The sequence below is a fragment of the Corvus kubaryi genome, unplaced genomic scaffold, assembly GCF_017639235.1.
Source record: "Corvus kubaryi isolate FWS band 111438036 unplaced genomic scaffold, C.kubaryi_AGA036_p1.0 69, whole genome shotgun sequence".
Taxonomy (NCBI): domain Eukaryota; kingdom Metazoa; phylum Chordata; class Aves; order Passeriformes; family Corvidae; genus Corvus; species Corvus kubaryi.
The window spans coordinates 4,114,575-4,137,307 of record NW_024582057.1 but is presented as its reverse complement, the minus strand read 5'-3'; the positions used below and the strand labels follow the sequence as shown (position 1 = coordinate 4,137,307).

The following is a 22,733-nucleotide window of genomic DNA, read 5'->3' as shown; positions in this document are numbered from 1 at the left end:
GCCCCCGCGGAACTTTCCCCGCGATGTCCCCCCGCAGCCGCCCACCTGCCCCGCCGCCCCCCGCCCTGCCCCGCGCCCCGGCACTTACAAAGCCGTATCCCCGGGACTTGCCCGTCTGCCGGTCGGTGATGACCACCGCCTCCTCGATGTCCCCGAAGACCTCGAAGTACTTGCGCAGGCTGGAGTCGGTGGTGTGGTAGGGCAAGCCCCCGACGAAGATCTTGGTGTAAGTGGTGTCTTTCTGCGTCGTGTGCATCTTCCGCCCAGCCCTGCGCGCCGCGCCGCGATCTGCACCCACGCGTGGCCGCCGGGGCGTGCGGGTCCTGGGCGGCGAAACCCGCTTCCAGACTCAGCCCCGCTCTTTTTTTCCTTTTTATTTATTTATTTTTCTCCTCTCTTCCCCCGCCCCCCGTTTTCCCCCCGCCACCCAGCTACAATGCAATTCCCTTCTGCCTTTGCAGACCCAGCTTCCTCCTCCTCCAAGAGCGGAGCCTCGCAGCCTCCGGCGGTTTTGAGCTAGGTACCGGCAAAAGGAGGAGGGGAGGCCGGACAGCAGCCAGCCTGGCGGCCGTAGCGCTGGAAACGAGCAGAAGCAGCAACTGGAAGAGGAGTGCAAGGCCTGGCCTCTAACAACTGAGTGGCCTCCCCCCTAAAAGCCACCGGGTCGGGCACTCTCGGTTCCTCCTCCTCCTCCTCCTCGCAGGGGCGGGGACGGCGGCGGGGCGGACCCCGCGCTCGGCCGCGGCGCAGCCGGGGCGGACACACAGCTGTTGGCAACAGCTGGATGCCCCCTGTGCGGCGGCAGCCGGGCCTCGGGGCCGCCAGGCAAAGGGGCGGCCTCAGAGGTGCCCCTCGGGGAGGTCCGGTGCCCTTCGAGGCAGGTTTGCTCCAAATAGCAGGACAGGGTCCCGTGGGGTCAGCGGTGCCCGGCTGGCCAGAGAGCCCGCGGGCAGAGCCGGCTCACTGGTTGCTGGCGGTCCTCAAATGCTTGGATCCCTCCCGGAAGGCTTGTGGTCAAACCCCTGCAACCTTCACTTACTGCTCTCTCGAGGCTAGCAAAACTACGAAGCTGCAACACATCCATTTTTATTGTGGTGGTGCTGGTGGTTGTGGTTCTTGGTGTTCGTTTGGTCACAAGATGAAAAAAAATGGTAAAGCTGTTTCCCTTGTTTTTATCTTCTCTTGCTGCCTCTGCCCAATGCTGGGACTGGGAAGGATGAAGAGAAACATAAAGAAAGGAATGTCTGTGTGACATGAAGAGACGGAGGACTGTGGGAGTTGGGGGGAAGGGAGACTCACAGGGAGACTGGACGGATGGGAGGAAGGTTAAAGATTGGGGAAAACAGATGTGCATATGTGTATAGACTTCTAAACCATCCCCTTGCCGTCCCAAAGTCTTGATAAGTACTGTATGTCTCTTTTTCCTCTTTCACTTTCTTCCTCTGTCTGCCAGGCTTTTCCCTATGAAGGCATCATTTGCAGGACAGACTTTCACAAAGTTCTTCAGCCCCTCAAGTACCAAACATTAACCATAATGAGAGCACTTAGCCCTAACCTCAGCCCCTGCTTGCCCATATCTAACCTTAGCTCCATTTGATTTTTTCATCAGTAGTTTTCCTAGTTCTAATGGCTTATACAATACTAAGCCATGCTGTCACTAAACCCTACTTGATCCTTCAGACTCTCCAGATTAAATTTGATTTAACATGTTAAGACTAACTCAGGTGAAATCTAGCAACCCCAGCAGGATGAGACATAAATGTTGCTTTTCAACTGATATTATGACAAGCCCTTAACCTTCACCTGAATTCAGTTACACATCTAACTCTGTCCCCAAATGTCTTCCAGCTTGGCTTCATGTTGGTCTGAAACATTGTGTTAAACCTGACACTCCAGCCACTTCTGTTCTGAGGGCTAATCGTAACTTTAAACTCTGGCCCAGTGACCTGAACTTAAATACTAGCCCAGCTAAGGGTGTCAGTGCTCAATGGAGCCCTGCAGCACACAGCCCACTTAGGAGTGCATTTAACTTCTCAGACCCCTATGGACCTGGAAGATGAACTTCACCTAAAACCAGATGTAGTCCACCCCATCACATTTCCTTTCCTTTGCTGTGCCCAGCACTCCTGAGTGTCTTGTGGTGTCTGCAGGAAGGGTGAATTAGCCTGGCTTTGCAGTCATTACACAAACTCCTGTATTAAGGCCAGAAAAGCAACACTTGGCTGTCCCAGAACTACTTGCAGATGTATTTAGGAGTTCACCTTTTCCAGCCCAAGTGGAAGACCAATGACTTTGACAGACCCAAACCCAAAACCTAGCTTTTTGGTCTAGCAGCAACCTGGTCTAGCAGGTCTTCCAGGATTCAGAAAAAACCCTAACTTTCCACATCTATGTCTCAACAAAAGACAAATTTCTTGCATTTAGGTAGGTCATGCAGCCCTTGTTCATATTGCTGATTCAAAGTATCTGCAGTACAGTTTTCAACCTACTCTGACAGGCTAACATATCCTCTTTTGTAAAACCAGAAGTGACTCTGGCCATTAACAGATCAAAATATATCCTGTAAGCGATGCTACAACTGTTCTACTACTGTATTAGCACTCTCAATTTAAGATGGCAATCCCAGTAAAATTCAGGAATAAATACAATTCTCCAGCTGAATTGTATGAACTGTATCTCTGAACTGTATCACTAACACTATCACAGGAAAACAACCCCTACTATTGAAGGATAACTCTTCAAAACTCAGTTTTACCTTATATCCCTTCGAGCATCAGACCTTTTTCTGCTTTGGTGGTCCTGACAGAATCTAGGGTATGATTTTCTGGCCTTAGGATTCCTAGGAATCCTTACCTAAATCCCAGAAAAGTGATACCTTGTTGCTTGCAACTTCCTCTAGTGCATTCAGTCCACTGTCAACACAAGCCTTTATTTTTGCGTGGCATAACCTCTGAAAAACAAACACAGGCCTCCAGCTCTTGGATTCATGATCTTATGCCCAAACTGTGGCTGATTTGATTCTACTAGTGACAGGCTATCTAATCCTTCAGCAGCCCTCAGAAATAAAAGTATTTCCAACTGTATCTCAGTCTTAATAATCACTTTAGGTTTATCCAAAGAGAAGGGTGACCTCTATCACATGGACATTAATTAAAGACCATTTGAACACTTTAGTGATCAGGAATATATTGTATACTTCTCTCCTATACCACATGTTAACTCCACATTTTGGGCTAATCTTAACCCAAAGGAGGTTACCACAAACAGCCTAGGAAGGGAGTTCTATCAGATGACACCCATTGTGAAAATGTTCTGGCCTGACTGGGGCTTGTGTCTTTGTGGAAACCTAGCTGGGGCTAGGTTTCCACAAAGCTTGAAGAGCGAGGTTCATCTACGGAACCTGTATGTACCACAGAAAACTGATGAGTCTGGATGAATTCAGATGAGGATTACCCTGGAGTTAGCTTGAGTTGATGGGGCAGTGTTTACCTGGCCATGCTGGATGTCTGGCTAAGTTTGCAGTCAGACTAAAGGATTTTTAGAATTAAAGGCATGGACTGTACAGCATTTACTGTGCTGAAGGGAAGTGCCATTTTCCCAGTTGCTTGAAATAATATGTATTTTGTGTTTTGAGATGGATCAGCTGGATGACTTACTGCTAGGGATCTGATTGTGGCTTTGGAATGCAAGTGCAGCAGAAAGAAATGTATTCCTACATGCTGCAAATTTTGCAGGAGTGATGCCACTGGTGAAAGTGTGACAATTCAGGCAAGAAGTGAGCACATGTGGAAAGAGGAGTGTATAGGTAGAGCACTCCTGGGAGAGATGTGAAACTAAGGTTCCTAAATGCATGGAAATTTGGTAATTGAACCAGGGTCACCCGTGTTCTGGTGAGTACCACAAACAGTAGATCACTGTAAAAGAGCAGTACTGGTCCTGTAGGCAGCTATTTTGGCCTTTTCAGGATCTCAGTTTTGAATCGAAGTAGAATATAGGCACCCAGGTCCTGCTGCAGTCTTCTACATTGCTGGGAATCTCTCCTAGGTATGTAGGTATTGTTGCTGAAGGGTATTGTAGCTGACAATTACCTTCTATGTAATTTTAATGGCTTTAAAATATATATCTGATTCTATAAATGAGAAAGTGATCTAGTGTTTCATTTGGAACCTAATAACATGGCTTAATGGGAGGAAACCCCAAAAGCTATCAGTCACAATTGATTGGTTTTACTCAGAGATTTTGTGTTTTTGCTGTCAAGGTAGGATAGAATAGACAGCTTTCCAGTTTACCAAATGTTGCCACTCAGTGGTATCAGCGTAACTGTAATATCACGCTTTTTATTTATTTACGAGCACCATATGCCTGTCATGTCGGAAACCAATGGATGTTATGTGTTCATTCATTAGGTTTCTGGAAACAACAAAGACCTCTGATTATATTGCACACCAGTCATTCTTCCTAGTGCTTTATTTCAGTAAATAATTGTGGTCTTCAGAACATTCACTACACTGTCAATTAAATGCATCTGGAATATCTCTATATATCAACATATACATATACTTACACGCACATTTTATTTGCTAACACTATTATTAGAGTGCCTGGGCCCTGAACCCTCATGATTTGTTATGTAGGGCTGAAAATAAAAGTAATTCTTTATCTGTTAACCTAGTGAGACCATCAGGTTGGTCAGTGAGACATTTCTGCTGAAGTTCCATAATGCCATAGCTCCATGAAAGCATTCAGCTAATAACATTAGGCACGGCTTTGTCTGCTAATCTGTGCACTTCCACCAACCACATCCCATTACAGAGAGGAGGAGAATGTCTAACCTCTGCTCTGCTCAGTGTCTGTTACATGGGTGATAGTTTGGCTTTGTCTAGGGATGCATGAAGTAGGTATTACACTCATGTTCCAACAGATCACAGTGTGAGAAACTTGGAAACTTCATCATCTTCTCACTCTTCTTGCTGATCTACAATCTTTATCTAGGATAAGTTCTTAAATTGTGAATTTCTGCTAAAAGTTTCCTAACCGGGAAGCTTCCACCACCTCTCTCCTGATAGTGCCCCCATTATAACAGATTTCATCATAGGATTCTTTTTTCCCCCTGAAACCTATTAATATTGCCATATTCCAAAGTCCCTTTTGTTACAGTATCTGAGCTCTAAGCCACATGATCTTCTATGATCTTCTAACTATGATAATGTCCTTATTCCCAATTAAATCACCAAATATCGACCACCAGGGGTAGTTTCTGATGGGAGTATTTTTCCCTTTAAAGGGCGGTGGAAGAGGTGACACAGAATTTCAGCAATCCAGCAAACAAAATTCAAAGCTTGTGGAACTGTAAATTTAAGACACATTGCCTGTCTGTAGGAAAATAATAGGCGTGTCAGGTGAAGCAGGGGTGAATGATGAGTGAAGCCAGAAGGTTGAATGCATCCATAGAAGTTACAATGAGCGTGTCATATTGGTAGGAGAACACGAGGAAAAGGTATGTTAGAAAAAAACCCAAGGGAAAGGGTTTATGAATACCAAGCCATGAGTGCTATACTGAATAGTGCTGTCCAGTGCTAGAACAGGTCAGAAGGTAGAACGAGGCTGGTGCCTGGCATGAACTGAAGTTGTCCTATGATGCTGTGATGGAGGCAGCGCTGATGCCAGAGGCTGAACCTGCAAAATCACAAAGCTCTCACACCCACCACATGACACATTCAGGGTTAGAACAATGATTCTTAATGTTGACAACAAGCAAGGCAGTTGTGCCAGGGAGGGAATAAATCAGGATTTGCAGACTAGCTAAAGTTTAGAAATTGGAGTGTGAAACACCTGACTCTCATACTTACCTGCCCTGGTCACAGGCAACTAAGAGACAGACATTTAACAAATCTCCAAAATCCCATTGATGTTCTGTGTGGCGTAACAGCTGAATGACTGTCTACAAAGCACACTCTGTGCGTCTTTAAAATGTTGTACACCCACCCCACCACAATACCCAATGGGAAAACCAGTGCTTGGAGCTGTCTGCTGAGCCATATACACATAGCCTGGACTGATACAGCCACATAACTCATTACTTGTTTGTGTTTTGTATGCAAAACAAGAAGTCCTGGTACAAAGAATATTGTTGAGAAAAAATTCTCAACCAGTCTGAACTGGTGAAGCACTGCTAAAAACAGTGAAATTAAACCAAACTTCATCGGGTTTCATCTGACTGGCAGTCAAATAAGCTGCAAAAAAACTAGGGAAACAGAAATATGGGGATGGTGGTGAAAGACAGCCACTAAACCCTTGCCAGTTATTATTACAAGGGATTAAACTGGCAGTCGACAAGCTGTATGCCAGACATCAGCCTCATAGAACACTGCACATCTCTTAGCAGAAGTAGGTTAGTAGAAAAGTAATGTGGATACATGAATAGAAATGAAGAGAAGAGCTCATTCAAACACACTTCAGCCCCTTAGTCCTTAGTGAGAAACTGATGACATGAATACTGTAGTACTGCAGCTCTGGATTCAGGAATAGCCATGTCAGTGGCCCTGTGCACTCTCAGCCCTCCAGAAGAGTGACTCGCACTTTCCTGTCAGAGAGCTGGAAGGTTCTAATTTATGGCCAAAAAATACCACATCCTCATTTGTTAAGTTCGACCCAACCCAATTTTTTTTTGTTTAAGGACTTAGTCCTTCTTGTATTGCTTGTACTGGGGAAACTGAGTTTGTAAGAAAATCTGCTTTCACCTCACTGCTGAAGCAATTAGAGTCCAAAATATTCCCTTGACTACTTTTTCATTAAGAGAAAAAGAGAAGTTTCAGTGTTCCTCACCACTCACCCAGGGGTATGTCTGCTAATCACAGCATGAGCAAAGAAGAGAGAGAACTGCTCCACAGAACTGTCCTCTCCTTTCCTTTGGAGGTATCTGGGGCACAAAGGCACGTAGAGAAAAAGCAGATGAATTAAATTTGTACTCCATCTTCTTCTCACAGCATCTTTTGCTAGGGATGTGGAGGAGTTCTTCTTGTGACTTGGACAATCAGATTCGAGCTCGAGACTTTCTTTGCAAGGGCTAAAGAGAGGATTTAGGAGGAAAGATGGAATTTAGTCAGAGGCCATCGCATTTATGCACTGTCCTCTCTCTGGATAGACAGTGTATTGCCAGTCTCACCCATACTGCGCTCATTAGTTGTGTTATAGGAGAATGTAGCTTGTTTACTAGCTCAACCATGTTTTCTGATCCAAAGATATCATGTTGCTGTCAAGTATTTTTAGTCTGAGCTTCTTACTATCCAGTTTACTTTGCAGTCTTGGTTTCTTCAACTAAAAATAGCCCCAATACAACAATAGCTTTTAGGTGGTTCCACTTGTTGGATTAGATGTGATTTGTTAAAAAAAAAATAGCAGCATGTGATGGTTGTTCGGTGCCTTCATTCCAGAAGGACCTTGGAGAGATTTACTACCCTGAGCTGCGTCTCACCACCTGCTGCTGTGGTACAGACAGCGCTCCTCAGTAACACAGCATTCCTCCTCTTCAAGGACTGTCAGACCACATTATCTTTGCTGGTTCAGAGATATTTCTTTTCCTGTCGTGGTTGTTTTTTTTTGTTTGGTTGGTTTTTTTCTTCTTCTTTTTTTTTTCTTTTTTGGTAGGTAGAAACGAAGTAAGTTAGAATTTGGCCCAAACACTAAAGTGGAATAACCCTCCATCTGCAGAAGATTGTGGAGGCCTTCTTCACACCCTGCCAAAAGGTCAGGATCTCTGTAGTATGATCCCTTGGTAAGGTGACACACTGCTCCCATCTTCCTGTGATATGCAAGCAGAAGTGACTCAGAAGGGAGGAGCTCTGCCTGCACTGAGTCACTATTGCTTTCTATATTTATCCTACAAATTTGAAAGTCAAATTCTGTCAAAAATTTACCTGTAAGTTTAACCTGTAAGATTCTAGCCCCAAGGGCTACAGCTTCAAAACTATGCAGCAGGTTGTTTTTTTGTTGTTTTGTTTTGCAGTACAAGTGGAAGTTTGAGCATGTTACCACTTGAGTAGCGGAAGTTTCGTCAGTGTAGCATCTACATACTCATTGCTGCAACCCAGTAAGGTAATGTGGGGTTTCTAAGCATTCTTACAGCCTTTATTGTCCTCAGTTGGAAAAGGCATGACTTTTGCCTTTAAAAAGAAGTAAAAAAACCCAACCAACCAAACTCAGGCTTTGTCATGAGAATAAAAATAGTACTGTTTGGCTGGTTTGTCATGTTTGTCCCTTAGTCTTAAGTTTCACAGTTCATATAAGGTGTGAGGTTATGAAGTAGGACACAGAAAGCACGCTGTGCTCCAATGCCTCCATTTTCACCTCTAGAAAGGACCTTTGCTGGCAAAATACAGCCGTGAGTGTGTTAACAGTGCTGTAGAAAAGATACTACATTGTCCTATGGTTAGCCATGTACAAGGATCAAATTGGATTTAATTCTACCATAGAATTCTTGTGGCTTTTAAAAATGGACCCAGTCAACACAAAACAGTTAAAATTTCTATTAACTGCATATAAGGATCAGGTATAGTGCTTGGATTTTTTAAGACACAAAATGTAGACTGTATTTTGTGACCTAAGATAAGCATCCTGCCTATCATTTGTCAAAGTCTGTTAATTTTCACTGAGGTTTATCAGTTTTTAAAAATTAGAGTCTGAGCAATAAATTTTCTGAGATTTGCTCAATTTACCAAGATCTATCATGGAGTACAACAAAGTGACATAAAGAGAATCAGCTCACTTGCTGACCTGATACTGCACATTGTCTTTTCACTGGGAGCTGCAAGTATCTTGCCATGCACTGTTTCCCTAGGGCATTTGGGAAAAGGTAAGAATATTGCATCTGCTGCAGGCGAGTGCCTGGGACCTCAGTGGAGCTGTGCAAAACTGACCTGCTGTCTGATCTGTACATATTCTACCATTTGAATAAGGCTAGACTAGGCAGGATTGCCTCACTTCAAAGCACATCAGTCATTTAGGGGCCTAAAATGAAATATCATTAAATCAGAATTAGGAGAAATTGCATTCCTGCACATTGGTTTTACTATGCTGTCTTGCTGTCTACTCTCATACACAGATTGTCATGCATTCCATATTAAAAGCAGGTCTATTAAATGAAATAATGAGACACCAACACCTTTGTATTAAAGCATATTTTTTTAAGCTCCCTGGGAAAATTCGTGGTCATTTCAGTCTATCAGCTATTTTCTTGGTACTTATTTTTCTCTTTTCATCTTTGAAACTCAATAAGGAAATAAAATACCAACATAAATAAATGAAGAAGAAGGTTTCTCAACACCAATAAGCTAGACAAAAGAAACAGAACACTAGAGAATGTTTATTTATTCATGACATCTTCATGAATACCATACTTTGGAAGGAATGGGAGATTTTTGTCCATGTTTGACTCTCAAGCGTGTTAACAGGTTTTATTAAAATGGAGGGGTGGAGGGGAGGCGGCTGGCTTGAAAAAAATAGAGACCCTAAATGCAACCCGATTAGAAGTTCATGAGAAATACTAGTGAGTAAGAAGAATCATTTAAATTTGATATTATATGCAGAGGATAGGAAAATATTTTCATAGTCTTATTTAAATGGAGGAAATATTTATGAAAGGATGCATAGTTGTGTGGTGGAAATACAGTTGGTTCTGGAGGATTTGTTTTGTTCTCTTCCCTGTTCTGTAAAAGCATCCTTTGTAAGTTAACTAGTTTTGTCTATGCTGTCATCCTAATAGGCATCTTCTGAAACATGTGAAAAGGTCCTTAGAAAATAACAGAGTTCCTTTTAATGAGTTCAGTACATGCACAAGTGTTTTCAAGATCTCTGAGTATCTCTGCGGTTGAGATCCATACTGCCTGTCTCTCTCTGTGACTGTTTTGAGTTAGCATGTAGCACAGGGAGTTCTGGCTTGGGGAGTCTCTGTACTGCTGTGACTCTGGATGCATCAAGAAAACAGTCCTAAAAGTGAAATTCAGGAATTACATGATAGTTTTCTCATCTCACTAAGAATTGACAGCAAAGTATGAGAAGATAGAAGCAGGGAAAAATACCTCCTTGGACTAGCAAGGATATAAATTAAAATTTTGGATCAGTCTCCAAGACGTGAAATTTCTCAGAGCCCCATCTTTGCAATATATTGTGTAACTTCTCTTACCACAGAAGCTTAGGGACTCAGGTGGTGTCTAGCAACCTTAAAGTCTATGTGTAGCACAGCCACGCCTCACCTCAGATCAGATTCAAGAAAACAGTCACTAGAGTCTGTTTGCTGTTTGTATGGTCTAACGTCATTTCAAGTTATCTGATAGCAGTTCTTAAAATGCTGGCAGTTTCCATGCTCTTAGGCAAATGAGGCTTAGAAGAATTAACATATATATATGGTCAGTGACACAATACAGAGCAATATGCAAGCTTGTCACTAAGTGGTTTTTTTGTAAATATTTTTCTGTCCTCAGGATTCCTTTGCATTTATTTACATTTTCATTCTTCTTTTTGAAACAGCATGTGCATTAGAAAACAAATGTCAGATAACCCTACATTGCAGTTGTCACCCCCCATTAACAAACAGCCACATTGAGGGTGGGGGTACCCTCTCAATGCAGACAAAAAGGACCTCAGATTTTCATTAATTCCTCACCCATGCACAGGGGGACATGAAGACATTCTTTAATATAGGACAAATCTAGTAGCATTTAATTTTACTAGGAATGTTTGCTTTAAGACACTGTATTAGTAAAGAAGATAAAATTATGCCAAAAATCCAGCTGCATGTTCCCAGAGAAGCCTGGGCTAATGCGCTGGTACTGCTGCCGTGGGTGCTAATGTGGGTGAGAGGTCATCAGTTTCCTTTGCTCTCTTTGCTGTGCCTAGAACGTGAGTTGTGTCAGGAGGGGCTTGAAAGCCAAAGATCAGAGGGAAAGTAGTAATGTAAGCTCCAAGTATTTTGTTGGTGATTTTCTAAATACCTTATTTCAGCTATAGCTCCTTTGCTAGCGTGAATTTCCTGCATTGATGAAAGAGAAGAAAAACAAACACCAAAGTTTGCAAGTCAGAGGCTCATGGAGCATATCCTTTGCTCCAGCATCTCTGTATGAAGTTGCTGCTGTTTTGGTTGCGTGAAGGGTGTGGCTTGAACTTTACAAACCTAATGCCTCTCTTGCATAAATAGATTTCTCTTCTCCAAAATATCACATGATAATTATGATAAATAAATAAGTGAATAAATCTACATTGGAGAGTGACCTCAGGCTAAAACCTCTCGTCTGAGTTGGCACAGGTAACTGTGAAGAGGTATTTAAAGATGAATATTAACAATTTAACCACTGATGTAAGATTGGCAAGGTCAGGCACACTGGGAGTTACAAAGGCTAATTTCATAAGGAGCCATGATTTATATTGGTGTCTAAAAAGGCTGTCAGCTCCCACTGAACCTTCTGCCTTGAGCAGGGCAATCAGAAGCATGGGTACTCTTTTGCCTCTTGCCCCAGTGCTAACACAGATTCTTGCAAAGCTGACAAGACAATGAACAAACTTTTCTGACAGTCATGGCATGGAAAAGATCACTTCTCTCTACCAAAGAACTGTTTTTGTGAAAGCTGTACAATCTTAATAATCTCTGAGGACTGACCTCCTTTGCTGCATTTGATTGACACTGCCAATGGATTTGCTGGTTTTTAAGCAAAGGAAAAAACAGCTGGACTGACTACATACCTTTGAGGACACTGTTTATAAAAAACCCCAGGAATGTAAAACCAGAGAGGAAATATACACCTCTCCTGGAAATGCCCTCTCATATGGCAATGGACAAGATTGGTGTTTGAAACTATTTTTGAAATGTTGTTTTATGTACTCAAGGGGAAAAAAAAAAAAAAAAGAGCAAGCAAACTCAAACAATTCCTTGGTGTCTTTAAGCTCCACCAAAGTGCAGATAAGTTCACAAAGCTCTGAGATATCTACAACCTGTCAAAGACTCAATCCACAAAGCATGAAATTTGCAAAACTCCAAGGAGGCTGTGGCCATGTTGGCAAGTTCAGAGACTATGCACAGACATGACCTGGACATTTCCAGCATGTACTGCATGGAGGGCCTAACTTTTGTGATTGACATGGCCAGAAGAATATTTTGCAGGTGGGGTCTGGTGAAGTGTGAGCACCTTTTATTTTCTGTTTTTGTTTAATATGGACACAGGAGTGAGCCAGCACTGCCTGTTGGAAACAGCTATTTGGTTTGTGGCTTCATTTCTTTCTAACCTTGCTTTCAGCTGCTGTTGGTGGTGAAGGGATCACTTTAATATCTGAATTCAGAGTTGGAGCCTCTGAAATTTCTCAGTGTAGCAGAGGCTCACTCTGTACCAGGGAGGCCGGAGGGCAGTCAGAAAGTGGGAAAACAATTGATTCCCTTTTCAAGTTCCTAATAATTTTTTAACTAGTGTAAAATACTTCTGAAAAGGGACTTTTGTCTAAAATACTTCCATTTATTGTTTTACTCTGTAAGAACACATTTAATACAAACAGGCAAACAAGAAAAGCCTGACAACTTTTGCCATTGTTAGGAACATGAGGACGCCATTGCTGATTAGAAGCAAAACTACATCCAGAAAATATTTGTTGCCATAGTGACCATATTTCGATGAGTCCTTTTTCTGCTGTACAGATCTGATTTAATTATTTCAGATATTTATAAATAGCTTCCCATGGGGCCAAAACTAATGGCTACAAAGTAAAGTTGCACAGACATTGGATGTGCAGCTCAGTATGGTCAGATGGAGACCCCAATTCAGCAAAGCAGTCAATGCGAGCACGTGGTTTTAGGCACTGCATCTCTTTCCAAAGAACTGCACGTGTGCTTAAAATCATACATGTGCTGAAATAGTCTGCTGCAGCTCACAGCAGATAGTGAACATTTCTATTTTAAACTGTGTGGTTTGTTTTGATTTAACTTTCATAAACTTCAGTAGAAATAAGTCCTTAAGTAGTTACATCATTAGTCATACCAGGAGTGGCCATTTGCTCACTCGGCTGTGAGCATTAGAGAAAATCTGGGCATATACATTTTTCATGGTTTCATGTTCCTTTCACTAATCTCCAGCCTCTGTGAATCGTCCTCTGCAGCTCTCTTCTCCTTATTTTTGTTTATACTAGTGCCAGGGAAATGGTTGAAACACATGCATTTTACAATTGCCTAAAAGGGAATTTTTCTGTAAGTGTGCAAGTTGAGTATGCAGTATGTGTAATCTCCAATAGTTCATGTCCCTTCAGGAGGAAATTCTCTTGAAAGCTTCATCATACTCAGGTGCCAAAAGTCTTGCAGCTACTCTTCATTGTTTGCTTAGAATATGAATTCCACATCCTTTGACCTTGTATTGTCTCAGGTGCTAATTCTGCCTTTTAAGTGCAATCACAGTCAGTTTGTGTGAGAAAGAGGAAAGAGAAAAAGGTTAAACATTTACCTTTCCTGCTGCTTTTCAGAGGTTTCATCCCCTCCAGTAAAGCATGGCATATGCAACTGGTTCTCTCCACATTTGGCACATCACAGGGCATTAGCATGCAGTCCAGCAAAAGGATAGCAAGGGACAGCTGAACCTGGAGGAACAGAAACAGAAAATACCAGAAGCAGCTTAAAAATTAAACTGACACAAATTGCCATCTGCGAAGACAAATAATCAGAAAACTAGTTAATGCCTCTAACATCATCTTTATCCATACTCCTTCCACATATTTTCAGAACATAGTTTGTATCAGACATTTGACACCTTTCTGAGCCTTCTGCACTCAGACTTTCCTAAAATATGCAAATTTGCATTGCAAATCTGTTTTTGTCAGAATCCAGGTGCCATCTTTGCAAAAAAAGTCAGGTTTGGTTTTTAGTTTTTAATGCTCCTCAGCTTCCCTGGGTGCCAGCTACACTTCCTCCCTCCAGAAATTACATGGTCTTTGCAATTTTTTCAGACTTACGAGGAGTCAGACTCCAGGTCCCTCAGAATACATATAAAGAGAGGACAAGATCTTCAGAATTCATTCTTTCACCTGCTCTGTTAATCCACAGGAAACAGTCAAGATATCCTGAGACAGTATCTGAAGACATCCCATGGCAACACCTGGTCTGCAACATCCCTCTTGAAGCTGTGCTGCTGGACAGGAGAAAGGTCTCTTCCTGTGACATTTATTTTGGAATATTCATCAGCTAAGGACGCCTGGTATCTACTTTCTGCACTTACCATGCGTATTTGTGGGCAGCTTGCCCTGTGTTTTACCCCGCTGAAATAGTCTAGGATGTGTTACTATGGTCCTCTTCCAGGAGTGGCTATTCAGGAGGAACAGCAGTCTTCCCAGAGCTGGGGTTAAGGCTAGAAAGGAGTGCCACAGCTCTCAGTGTTCTGGTCCTTCTGTCTCATGAGATCAAGGGCAACAGTGTCTCCTACAGCAGTAGATTTCCTGGGATAATTAGTTGATAATTGTGAGCATTTCTGTTCAGCAGTCCTCACTGTAGTTTTGTCTCAGTACAACTGCATTGAACTTAGTGGGGGATTGTTCAAATAAATAGGAAGTGTCTCAGATTTTAACCCAGTAAGTTCCTGTTTTAGAGCAGTGATGTCATGACAAAGAGATGCTTTTGTTCTGATGCATATTTAGCAGAGGTTTGGAACTTTTACATCCCAAACATATGCAATTAGTGTGGAAAGGAAAAGCCCTCTTCTATGCATCTCACAACACCTCTGGGTGAGGAAGGGCCATTTTGTGTCAGAAGCTGAAATAGGCAGAATCAAGTAAAGGAGGCAGGGAGAGGCATTCCTCTGCCTTGGCAAAACCAGAAAAGGAGATGGGGGAGAACCCCTCGGAGGAGGACTCAGACAAGCACAGAAGGATTAGTCTGTGATATACTGTACAAGGTAACCAGAGCTGAGCCTGGCAACAGGCAGCCCTGTGAAGCACGGCCCCAGTGCTCTGTGTGCAAGGGGCTGTTGTCCATCAGCTCCAGCATGACCCTGCGCAGGCTGTTATCACAGCTGTTGGAAACTGTTATGTCAGTGTCCCCTTTCAGTCTCCTCAGGAATAGAAGATGCTGTGCTCTTTTGGATTTCTTAATGCCCTGCTTAGTCTGGATCACAAGTTAGTGAGACATTGATAATTTTAACCATGTACTATACAAGCCTATTTGTTTGTATTCCTGGGATGTGGGTTTTGTTTCCGGCAAGTATTTCCAAAGGAAGTTTGTGCAGAAAGGAGCTGGAATAATTTCTCTTTCCTTACACCTTTATCTTTTTCTGCTAAACATTTTTTTAAAAGAAACTTCTCTGTATGAAGTTTCCTTTCGGCACTGTGTAATATTTTTTCCCAATAATTTTGTAAGTGACAGTGTCAGTTTGGGTTTTACCTTCATTAAAAATGCACTACAATTTGTGCTCTCAACTTTCACAAATACACTGTAATGCCAACTTTACAATTGTATTCCCTGCTTTTCTTTCCCTGCTGCTGCTTGATTTTCAGAGAGAAACAGAGAAGCTAAATATTTATACAAGGGAAATTGTATTTACATAATCAATACATGGAAAAAACAGAGAAATAATTCCACCTCTGCTCTTTAAGTTTCAGTAATGCTGCACATAGGCTGTTTCAAAAAGAAGTTGTACCCTTGTTCCAGCTTCAGCAGACATCCCTTTAACTGCTTGTACTCCTTTTAGCGTCCTTTGCATAAAAGAAAAACTCTCATTGTGTCTCAGAAATTCAATATGATATGGAAACCAGATAGGTTGGGTTGGTTTTTTTCTTAAATAAATGTCTTCTGCCCAACTTTAGTACGGCAAGGAAATTTGATTATCACTTGTTGACAGGTATGCAGGTCATGTCAAGTGTTTCTGACATGTCTATTTTAAGTTAAGCCACAATTTGTATTTTGATTATGACAGAGTAAAAATACTTGGACAACAGTCTTTGCCTGTGAATGAAAATTGCAACATGCAAGTTGTGGTCAGACAGGCTTCTGTTGGGGAGATGAGGCTTTGGTTGGGTCACTGCACAGAGGTGCTAATTAAAAATAAGGAAAGAAACAAAACTCCATACCACCCCCACTCTCTTTGAAACAGGAAAACATCAGAGCAACACAGGAGAAATAACATGAAATGACTTGTGAGAGGCAACTGGAGATTTTCTGCTTGCCCACTTTGGTCAAGTGATAAAGTATCCATCTCCTCCTGCTTAACTGTTTCATTCCACAAGCCTGCATTTCTGCAGCATTGCAAGATGTTTTAAGAGTGAAATACCCTCTGGGTCCTGGCTCTTTTGGCTCACAGCAGTGACTAACTCAGTCAGAGTCAGCAGCTGACACCGAGAAGGAAGCTGGTGTGAAGTCAGGAGCAGGGGTCCTAACTGGCTTGCCAGCATGCTGGAATCAGTTGTCCCTTAGATGCCTTTGGGACTCAGTAGCAATAGGATCACTGCACAGCCCTCTGCAAGCCCCAGGTCTGAAACTATGGGTTGTGTCTCTGTGTGGGGTCTGTAATGTTAGGAGCAAAATAAAGAGCCCAGTTAGAGGCCATTTATCTATGCCAAGATCTGGGGACACAGGCTCACAAGAAGTGGAGTCCCAACTTGGCTAACAAGGGCTCTAGACTTGAGAGTAGTCCTCAATAGAACAAACTTTACGTGTTGCTTTCCAAGCAGTTGTCATGCAAAGTCTGGAAGCAAGGACTGTGTTGGTCAGCATTCAGCTCTCTCTTTGGAAGCAGACTGGTTCTTGGAAGAAAAAAGTTGTCAGAGGATGTGAATGTTTCTGAAGAGGGGGTTGCTGAAATTTTGCTGGATTCAGTGTCTGTTTGGTCTTTATCCAGCTCTGAGCTCAAAGGCAACACTTGTGATAATACATTTTCTTCACCATAGAGACAAATGCACCTCCTGAGGGAAAAAACACTTGCTTTGACATTTCAGCCTGGGAAACCTGTCCTTGACACATGCACAGGCCCTGATGCATGGTGTCTTGGCTTCGCATGCTTACGGCTGTCTGGGAGGTTGGCACCGTCTCTGTTCAAAGGCAATGGCATGCCAGCACTGCGGTGGCGAGGTCCCCAGTGGAGATGTTTGCACTGGCAAGGCAGCAGAGCATGGCAAATGCCATCTCTATCACAGGAGAGGAAGTTCTCTGCATTAGCCATGGCGCTGTGCACTTGCTCACCCGTGGTAACGTATTTATGTTAGCAAAAGCTCCAATGAGACAGGGGAGAAAAGAAATGGAGCTTATGTTATGTTGTGGCTGCCAGCAGTCACAAACTGCACTGTGGCAGGAAGCTGAGTGTAAGAATCAACTGTTTTCAGACTTTTTCTAGGAGCTGTACTCTTGATTTGCAGAGCTGCCAAAGACCCGCAGTGCTTATGCTTTCAGCTGGATGGGGGAGTCATTCTGGAAATCTGTCCAAGAGATTTAAAACCAAGCCCCTGGATAGTAACAGCACTGCATGACTAAATACTGGTGTCCAAAGGAATAGATAGCACAGAAAAAGTGACTGGGCACAGAGGTGACCAGGCTGGAACATAAATCATTAATATGAGAGAAAAGGTGAAGCACAAATAAGGGGAATATTCGTATTCTACAGTATTGCTCCTGTGGTTCTGCAGCCATAGTCACCGTTTCATAACACTGGCTGGCCAAGGCTCTGTAAAAACTCAACCCAAACAAATGTACTCTTGGCTTCAGTGGTGAGGCTCTGATAGTTTTGGAGAGTTCAATAGAGCCAGCTTTACTGCCTGTTTGTGTTTCTTCACCACTGTAGTTCTTCTTCAGCAGAATAAGTGCTTACTGACTATCTGATTATAGAGTTGAGGTTATAGGCCTATAAAACTAGAGGACACTAAGAGATAATCTCTACGTGTGACAGCAAGATGAGCAATCACATCCAAACACAAACTATGCCATTAGTATCACTTACTTTTAAAGCACCATTATCCCTGCATTTTTCTCTCTCATTAACAATTAGTCATTCAGACTCTTGAGAACTTTAATATGATAATCCCTACAAGCTCATCAGGCAAATCTCACACGGTCGCGATGTTCCATGCAAGATTTATAAGATGGAACTGGCTGGATGTGAATGTGGGAGTAACGGTCCATAAGCAAATGTGACATAAAAAGAAGTCAGCCAGGAATGCTCCCTACTGAACTCAGAAAGCCTGGCTGGAGTGGGAGATGCTGTTATTTCAAAATGGCTTTCATCTATCGGGGTGGAAGGGAGTCATTTTATCATAGGAGAAGAAGCAACTGCATAATGTCCATGGTATTTACACACTGGTCAGTGAAAGTCAGCCCCTGGTTTTGAAATTGTGTAGCTGTATGCATTTTCTATTTGAATGCTCTGTTAGGAGAGCCTGTGCTCCTCCACTCCCTCCCCCTTCTTTCCCTTCTTTTCAGCAAAAAGAGACCTCACCAACAAAGAGAAAATAGATTGAAAGCTCTTGCATCCAGACTCTTTCAAGCAAAGCTTGAGAGAGACTTTGGCACATAATGTCTCTAACATTATGTTCACTGCCCTTAGAAAGCAATAACCTAATACATTCTGCTGGCAGTTAGCAAGTGCAGCGATTTCAACACAGATGAGAGAAGAGAGGACAAAGAAAGAATATGCTTAGAGCATCCCTTTCACTATGAACCTAGGGGCCAGCTGGAGTGTTTACAAAGCTCTAAGGCCAGCCAGCAGGGAGTTGCAATAATCTAATTTTAATTATGTGACAAAAGCATGAAGAATCATTTCAAGGGCTAACAGAGGAAAATGGTTGCAGCCTGCCAATATTCCTTAGATGGTAAAAGAAGACAAGTTAACTCACAGAATTTAGTTGTTTCTCAAAAGACTAAGTGGGATCTATCACAACTCCCCGCCTGCTGTTGTTAGAGAACAAACTGGTTGCCAGAAAAAGGCTTTAGATGTCAAAGAAAGTTCCCAAGAGGCATGTAGGAAAAGCTGCAATACCTATGCTCCTCTTATTAAATAAAAGTTATACCCTACCAGCAGGAAAACAAAATCCCATAATCACGTTTAACTGGCTGATACAAAATGCTGTGTATACAAATACATGTATACTATACATATGTATAATAGTTATAAACTGATAGACCTGCAGTCTGAGTTCTCCAGGATCACACTAATAAAACAGCTGTTTTGCTGTCCTAAGAAAAGCACAGAAAAGAAAGGAGAGGGAAAGGGAAGGAGAGGGGAAGGGGAGGGGAGGGGAAGGGGGAAGAGGTAACGTGCAAGGGGGAAAGGGCAAGGCCCAAGTCTTCCTGCTTTGCACACATCCCAGCTTTTTGGCAGAAAGAGAGTGCTGTCTGTTGACAATAAGAGAACAGAGTTCACAGCAATGAGCCAAATAATTTTGACTCCACTGCACAGAGGGTCATAGTGACAATGTGGGGAAACCAGTAACATTTAATACTAGCAGAAGATGAATCCATAGGTACTATTGTAGGATTTTCTTTCTGGATGAAGACTGAATCCAAACACTTAATACAAGATTATCCTTAATTTTATTTTTCAATAATACCTTACGCTCTCCTCATTCCCTTTAATCTGCTGTTGCATAGGGATTTCGTGCTTTGATTTTATTATTGCTTGAGACATCTAGTAGGGAACAAAATTTCAGTCTTTTGCAAAGGAATTATTGGAAATACTGCATTTTCAAGCAATTCACATTCAATAATTTAACAGTCACTGGGGCTTCATGGGAACTTTCACATAATGGCATAGCTTGTTTCAGAGCTTAGTGATGCGCTTGAGCTGTTCCCCTTGCCACAGCATCACTTTGATGACAATGATACACAGGATGCCAGAAATTGCAGGTAGCCTGGTTTTGCTTCTACTCTTCATTGTCCCATTAAGTGGAATAACATGCTGCTAAATAAATGCCTGGCTTTCAAGTTCAAGAAATGTTTATAAATGGTAAAATCTTTAATTAAAGTACCTTATCATAATTCAGAACAACTGTCATTTGAAATAGGAGCATACTGCAATAATACGTATATTTTAGGCAAATTCAGAGTACTCACTATTTTAGGATAGTCCTGTTTACATCTGGGTCTACAGTTTTGCAGAGACAGTGTATTGTCTCCTGTATAGCCAACAGAAAAGCACGTGAAAGTGATGCAATATTTATTGTACATATCCTCAAAATCAGTGTGGTTCTCTCCATAGAATCAATTAGGTCTCTCTGTAGAGGGACTTTTATAATGAAGGCCTCTACAAAAATACAAATGATGACTAATAAGGCATTATACAAATCCTCATTAATAAAGTAACAAACAAAACTAAAATTCTCTGCTAACATCCTATACTCTTTTCTTCTTTAAAATAGTCTCAGTGATAATCATTACTAAATTGAACCTCCGAGTAATTATTCACAGCAATCCTGCCAGCGGATATTGCCATGTGCAAATTACTTTTCCCCATTATGTGACAGTAATGTTCTTGTTCCTGATCAATATTGTCATTCATATTTGCATAACTTGAGGTTTTTTCCTGTCAATTTAGCCACTCTTGCTTGGGTTTTCCTTCCAACACCAAGTGCTTTTGGCTCAGGTTAATAGTGTCTTTTTGCATTTCTCTGGAGTAGGATTTTAAGGTGTGATTTAGCATTCCTTTGCTTATTTTCAGCCTTTTCCTGGCCCAGGTTTTAACGCTGACATCTTGCATATACTTTGAAAATAAGGGTGCTGTCACATGTTGACATGTTCTGCCATCACACCTTGAATCAGGACCAGCTTCAGGCACAGATAAAGCAGGCAATCTCCTGTCTCCAGTTGTCCATCCTCCTCAGTGACTGCCTGTGGTACCTGTGCTGGAGGAGATGAGAATGAGCCATCTGACCACTCTTTGCTGTTTGGGCATCAATTCTTGTTACCGGTGACTGAAGGGGAACAAGGTGAACAACGCAGTAATTACTGTTTGCGTGGGCTGGGCTTGGCTCTCCCTTGCAGCTAAAGTCACTGAGGCTATTGAGAGATGTAGCAGGATGCTACACTGGGTCTTAAAATGTAAAATAAATTGGTTTTGCAGCTAAACAACAACCACTAGCCTGTCAATGCTTGAATTCAGCTAAATGCCAAGTTTACATGAGTAAATGAAACTTATTTTTGAGTCCTTCTAACCAAGCTGTAAGCTGTTCCTGCCTCCTTGGTGCATATCTTAGGCATAAAGTTGGATGGATGAATTCTGGGCAGATCATTGGATTCATTTAGGAAGTGCGTTAGAGAAGGGAAGAGTGGGGGAAAAAATTAGGAGAAGAATTTGGGGTTGTCATCAGCTTTCTGGTGATAGAAATGTTTGTATAAAGGTTTATGACTAACTGCTGACATGAATAATTCTTCAAATAGCTCTCACGCAAACATGATATACTCTACTGTTATTTTCTTAGTAATCTGGTGAGGGACATCTGCAGTTTCTGGAAAACTGAAGTAATTTGCCATGAAATTGGCAAACTAGGGCAGGTTTTGATAAACAGTCCAGAGGGAAAAAAACAAGGACAGGTAAGGCCTTAAAACAATTGTTATTTTCAAAACAATCCATTTAACTTTTCATTTTAGAAGTGACCCTCTTTCATTTTTACAGTGAATTTTCAAATGTAGGGTCTTGAAGCTAGATTGAATAACTCCATATGCAACCCACAGGATTTTTTTTCTCTTACTTGATGCAGAGCCTGAAGTGAAAAGTCCATTATTCAATCAGTTCCAAAGGGTGTGAGTTTCAGAAGCCAGAACAGGTTACTGAGATGGGAGGGCAGGGCAGAGTGGAGGGAGTGATAAGCTCAACACTAGCTGTTGGTTGACATTACAAAGATTGTTTTTGTCAAGGGAAGAGGTGGAAATATTCCCTCCCCTTTTCTATTTTTTGTTCTTTAAAGAAAGCTGAAGTCCACACTGGCATTCCCAAATGCTTAAAAGCTATTCACTTTGGCATTCCTCTTTCCCTCCAAGTTACCCTAAGAATCATGAGACTGTTTCCTAACAATATGCTTTTTCCTTTCCAACAAGATAACTTTTTCTTCCACTGGGAAAATGCCTGAAACCCAGACCAGATGCCTTGTGAAAATTTCTCCCCCTTCATATACATTTTGAGTTGTCTAATGTTAGGGACACCCTATATTGGGAATCTTCAAACACCAAGGAAGACCAGAATCTTTGTGCACTCTCAGCTATGAAAAAGCTGTGATATTTTTGTAAGGCAGACAAGGTGTAATGCACTATGCATAATTAAAAAGGTCTGGTTTTGATTTTGTTGACTGAAGTCCTCAGCAGTCAAATGATAAGTGGGATACTGTGGACTTACAGATCCTTAATGAAAATCTTCAAAAAGAATGCATATTAGTCAAAACTGTTAGACAAAGAATGTACAAAAATCTAAGAATATATCTAAGAATGTGGCCCCCAGTTATCCATCAGTATTAATTGCACTGAATCCAAAGAGCCATGTAATACGGCCCAATGTTTCAGCCCTACCAAGGCACACTTGCGTCTTCACAAAGTACTGACCTGGCATCAGTTTGTCAGCTCAGATTCCAAGAGGGCTATCTGGTAACTTCATGGATTGAATGTAAGCAGGGAGAGAGTCCAGACGTTTACCCACTGCTCCATCTAGTGCTTGTTTTCAGTATCCTATAGGATCGTGAAGTATCTTTTTCTTTTGAAGGCTGATACGGATATGCCTAGGAGCAGCTTAGTTGCTGGGGAGCACTTG

At 42.1% G+C, this 22,733-nt stretch overlaps 1 protein-coding gene and 1 long non-coding RNA gene across 3 annotated transcripts in view; both read right to left on the bottom strand.

Annotated features, from left to right (window-relative positions):
- RBM24 (RNA binding motif protein 24) overlaps positions 1-718 on the bottom strand; it is an 11,112-nt gene extending 10,394 nt beyond the window's left edge. The window contains exon 1 of one of the 2 annotated variants that reach the window (XM_042049215.1): positions 89-718. In XM_042049215.1, the coding sequence (XP_041905149.1) occupies positions 89-256 (168 nt within the window). In that variant the 5' untranslated portion in view covers positions 257-718. The remainder of the gene's footprint in view (positions 1-88) is intronic. The other variant, XM_042049214.1, reaches the window with a different exon arrangement.
- An 11,758-nt stretch (positions 719-12,476) lies between these two features.
- LOC121674694 lies at positions 12,477-14,673 on the bottom strand. The gene is made up of 2 exons (XR_006019789.1): positions 14,241-14,673; positions 12,477-13,605 (listed from the first exon to the last, which is right to left on the bottom strand). It is a non-coding gene; the product is annotated as an uncharacterized LOC121674694 (long non-coding RNA).
- Between the last annotated feature and the right edge of the window lie 8,060 nt (positions 14,674-22,733).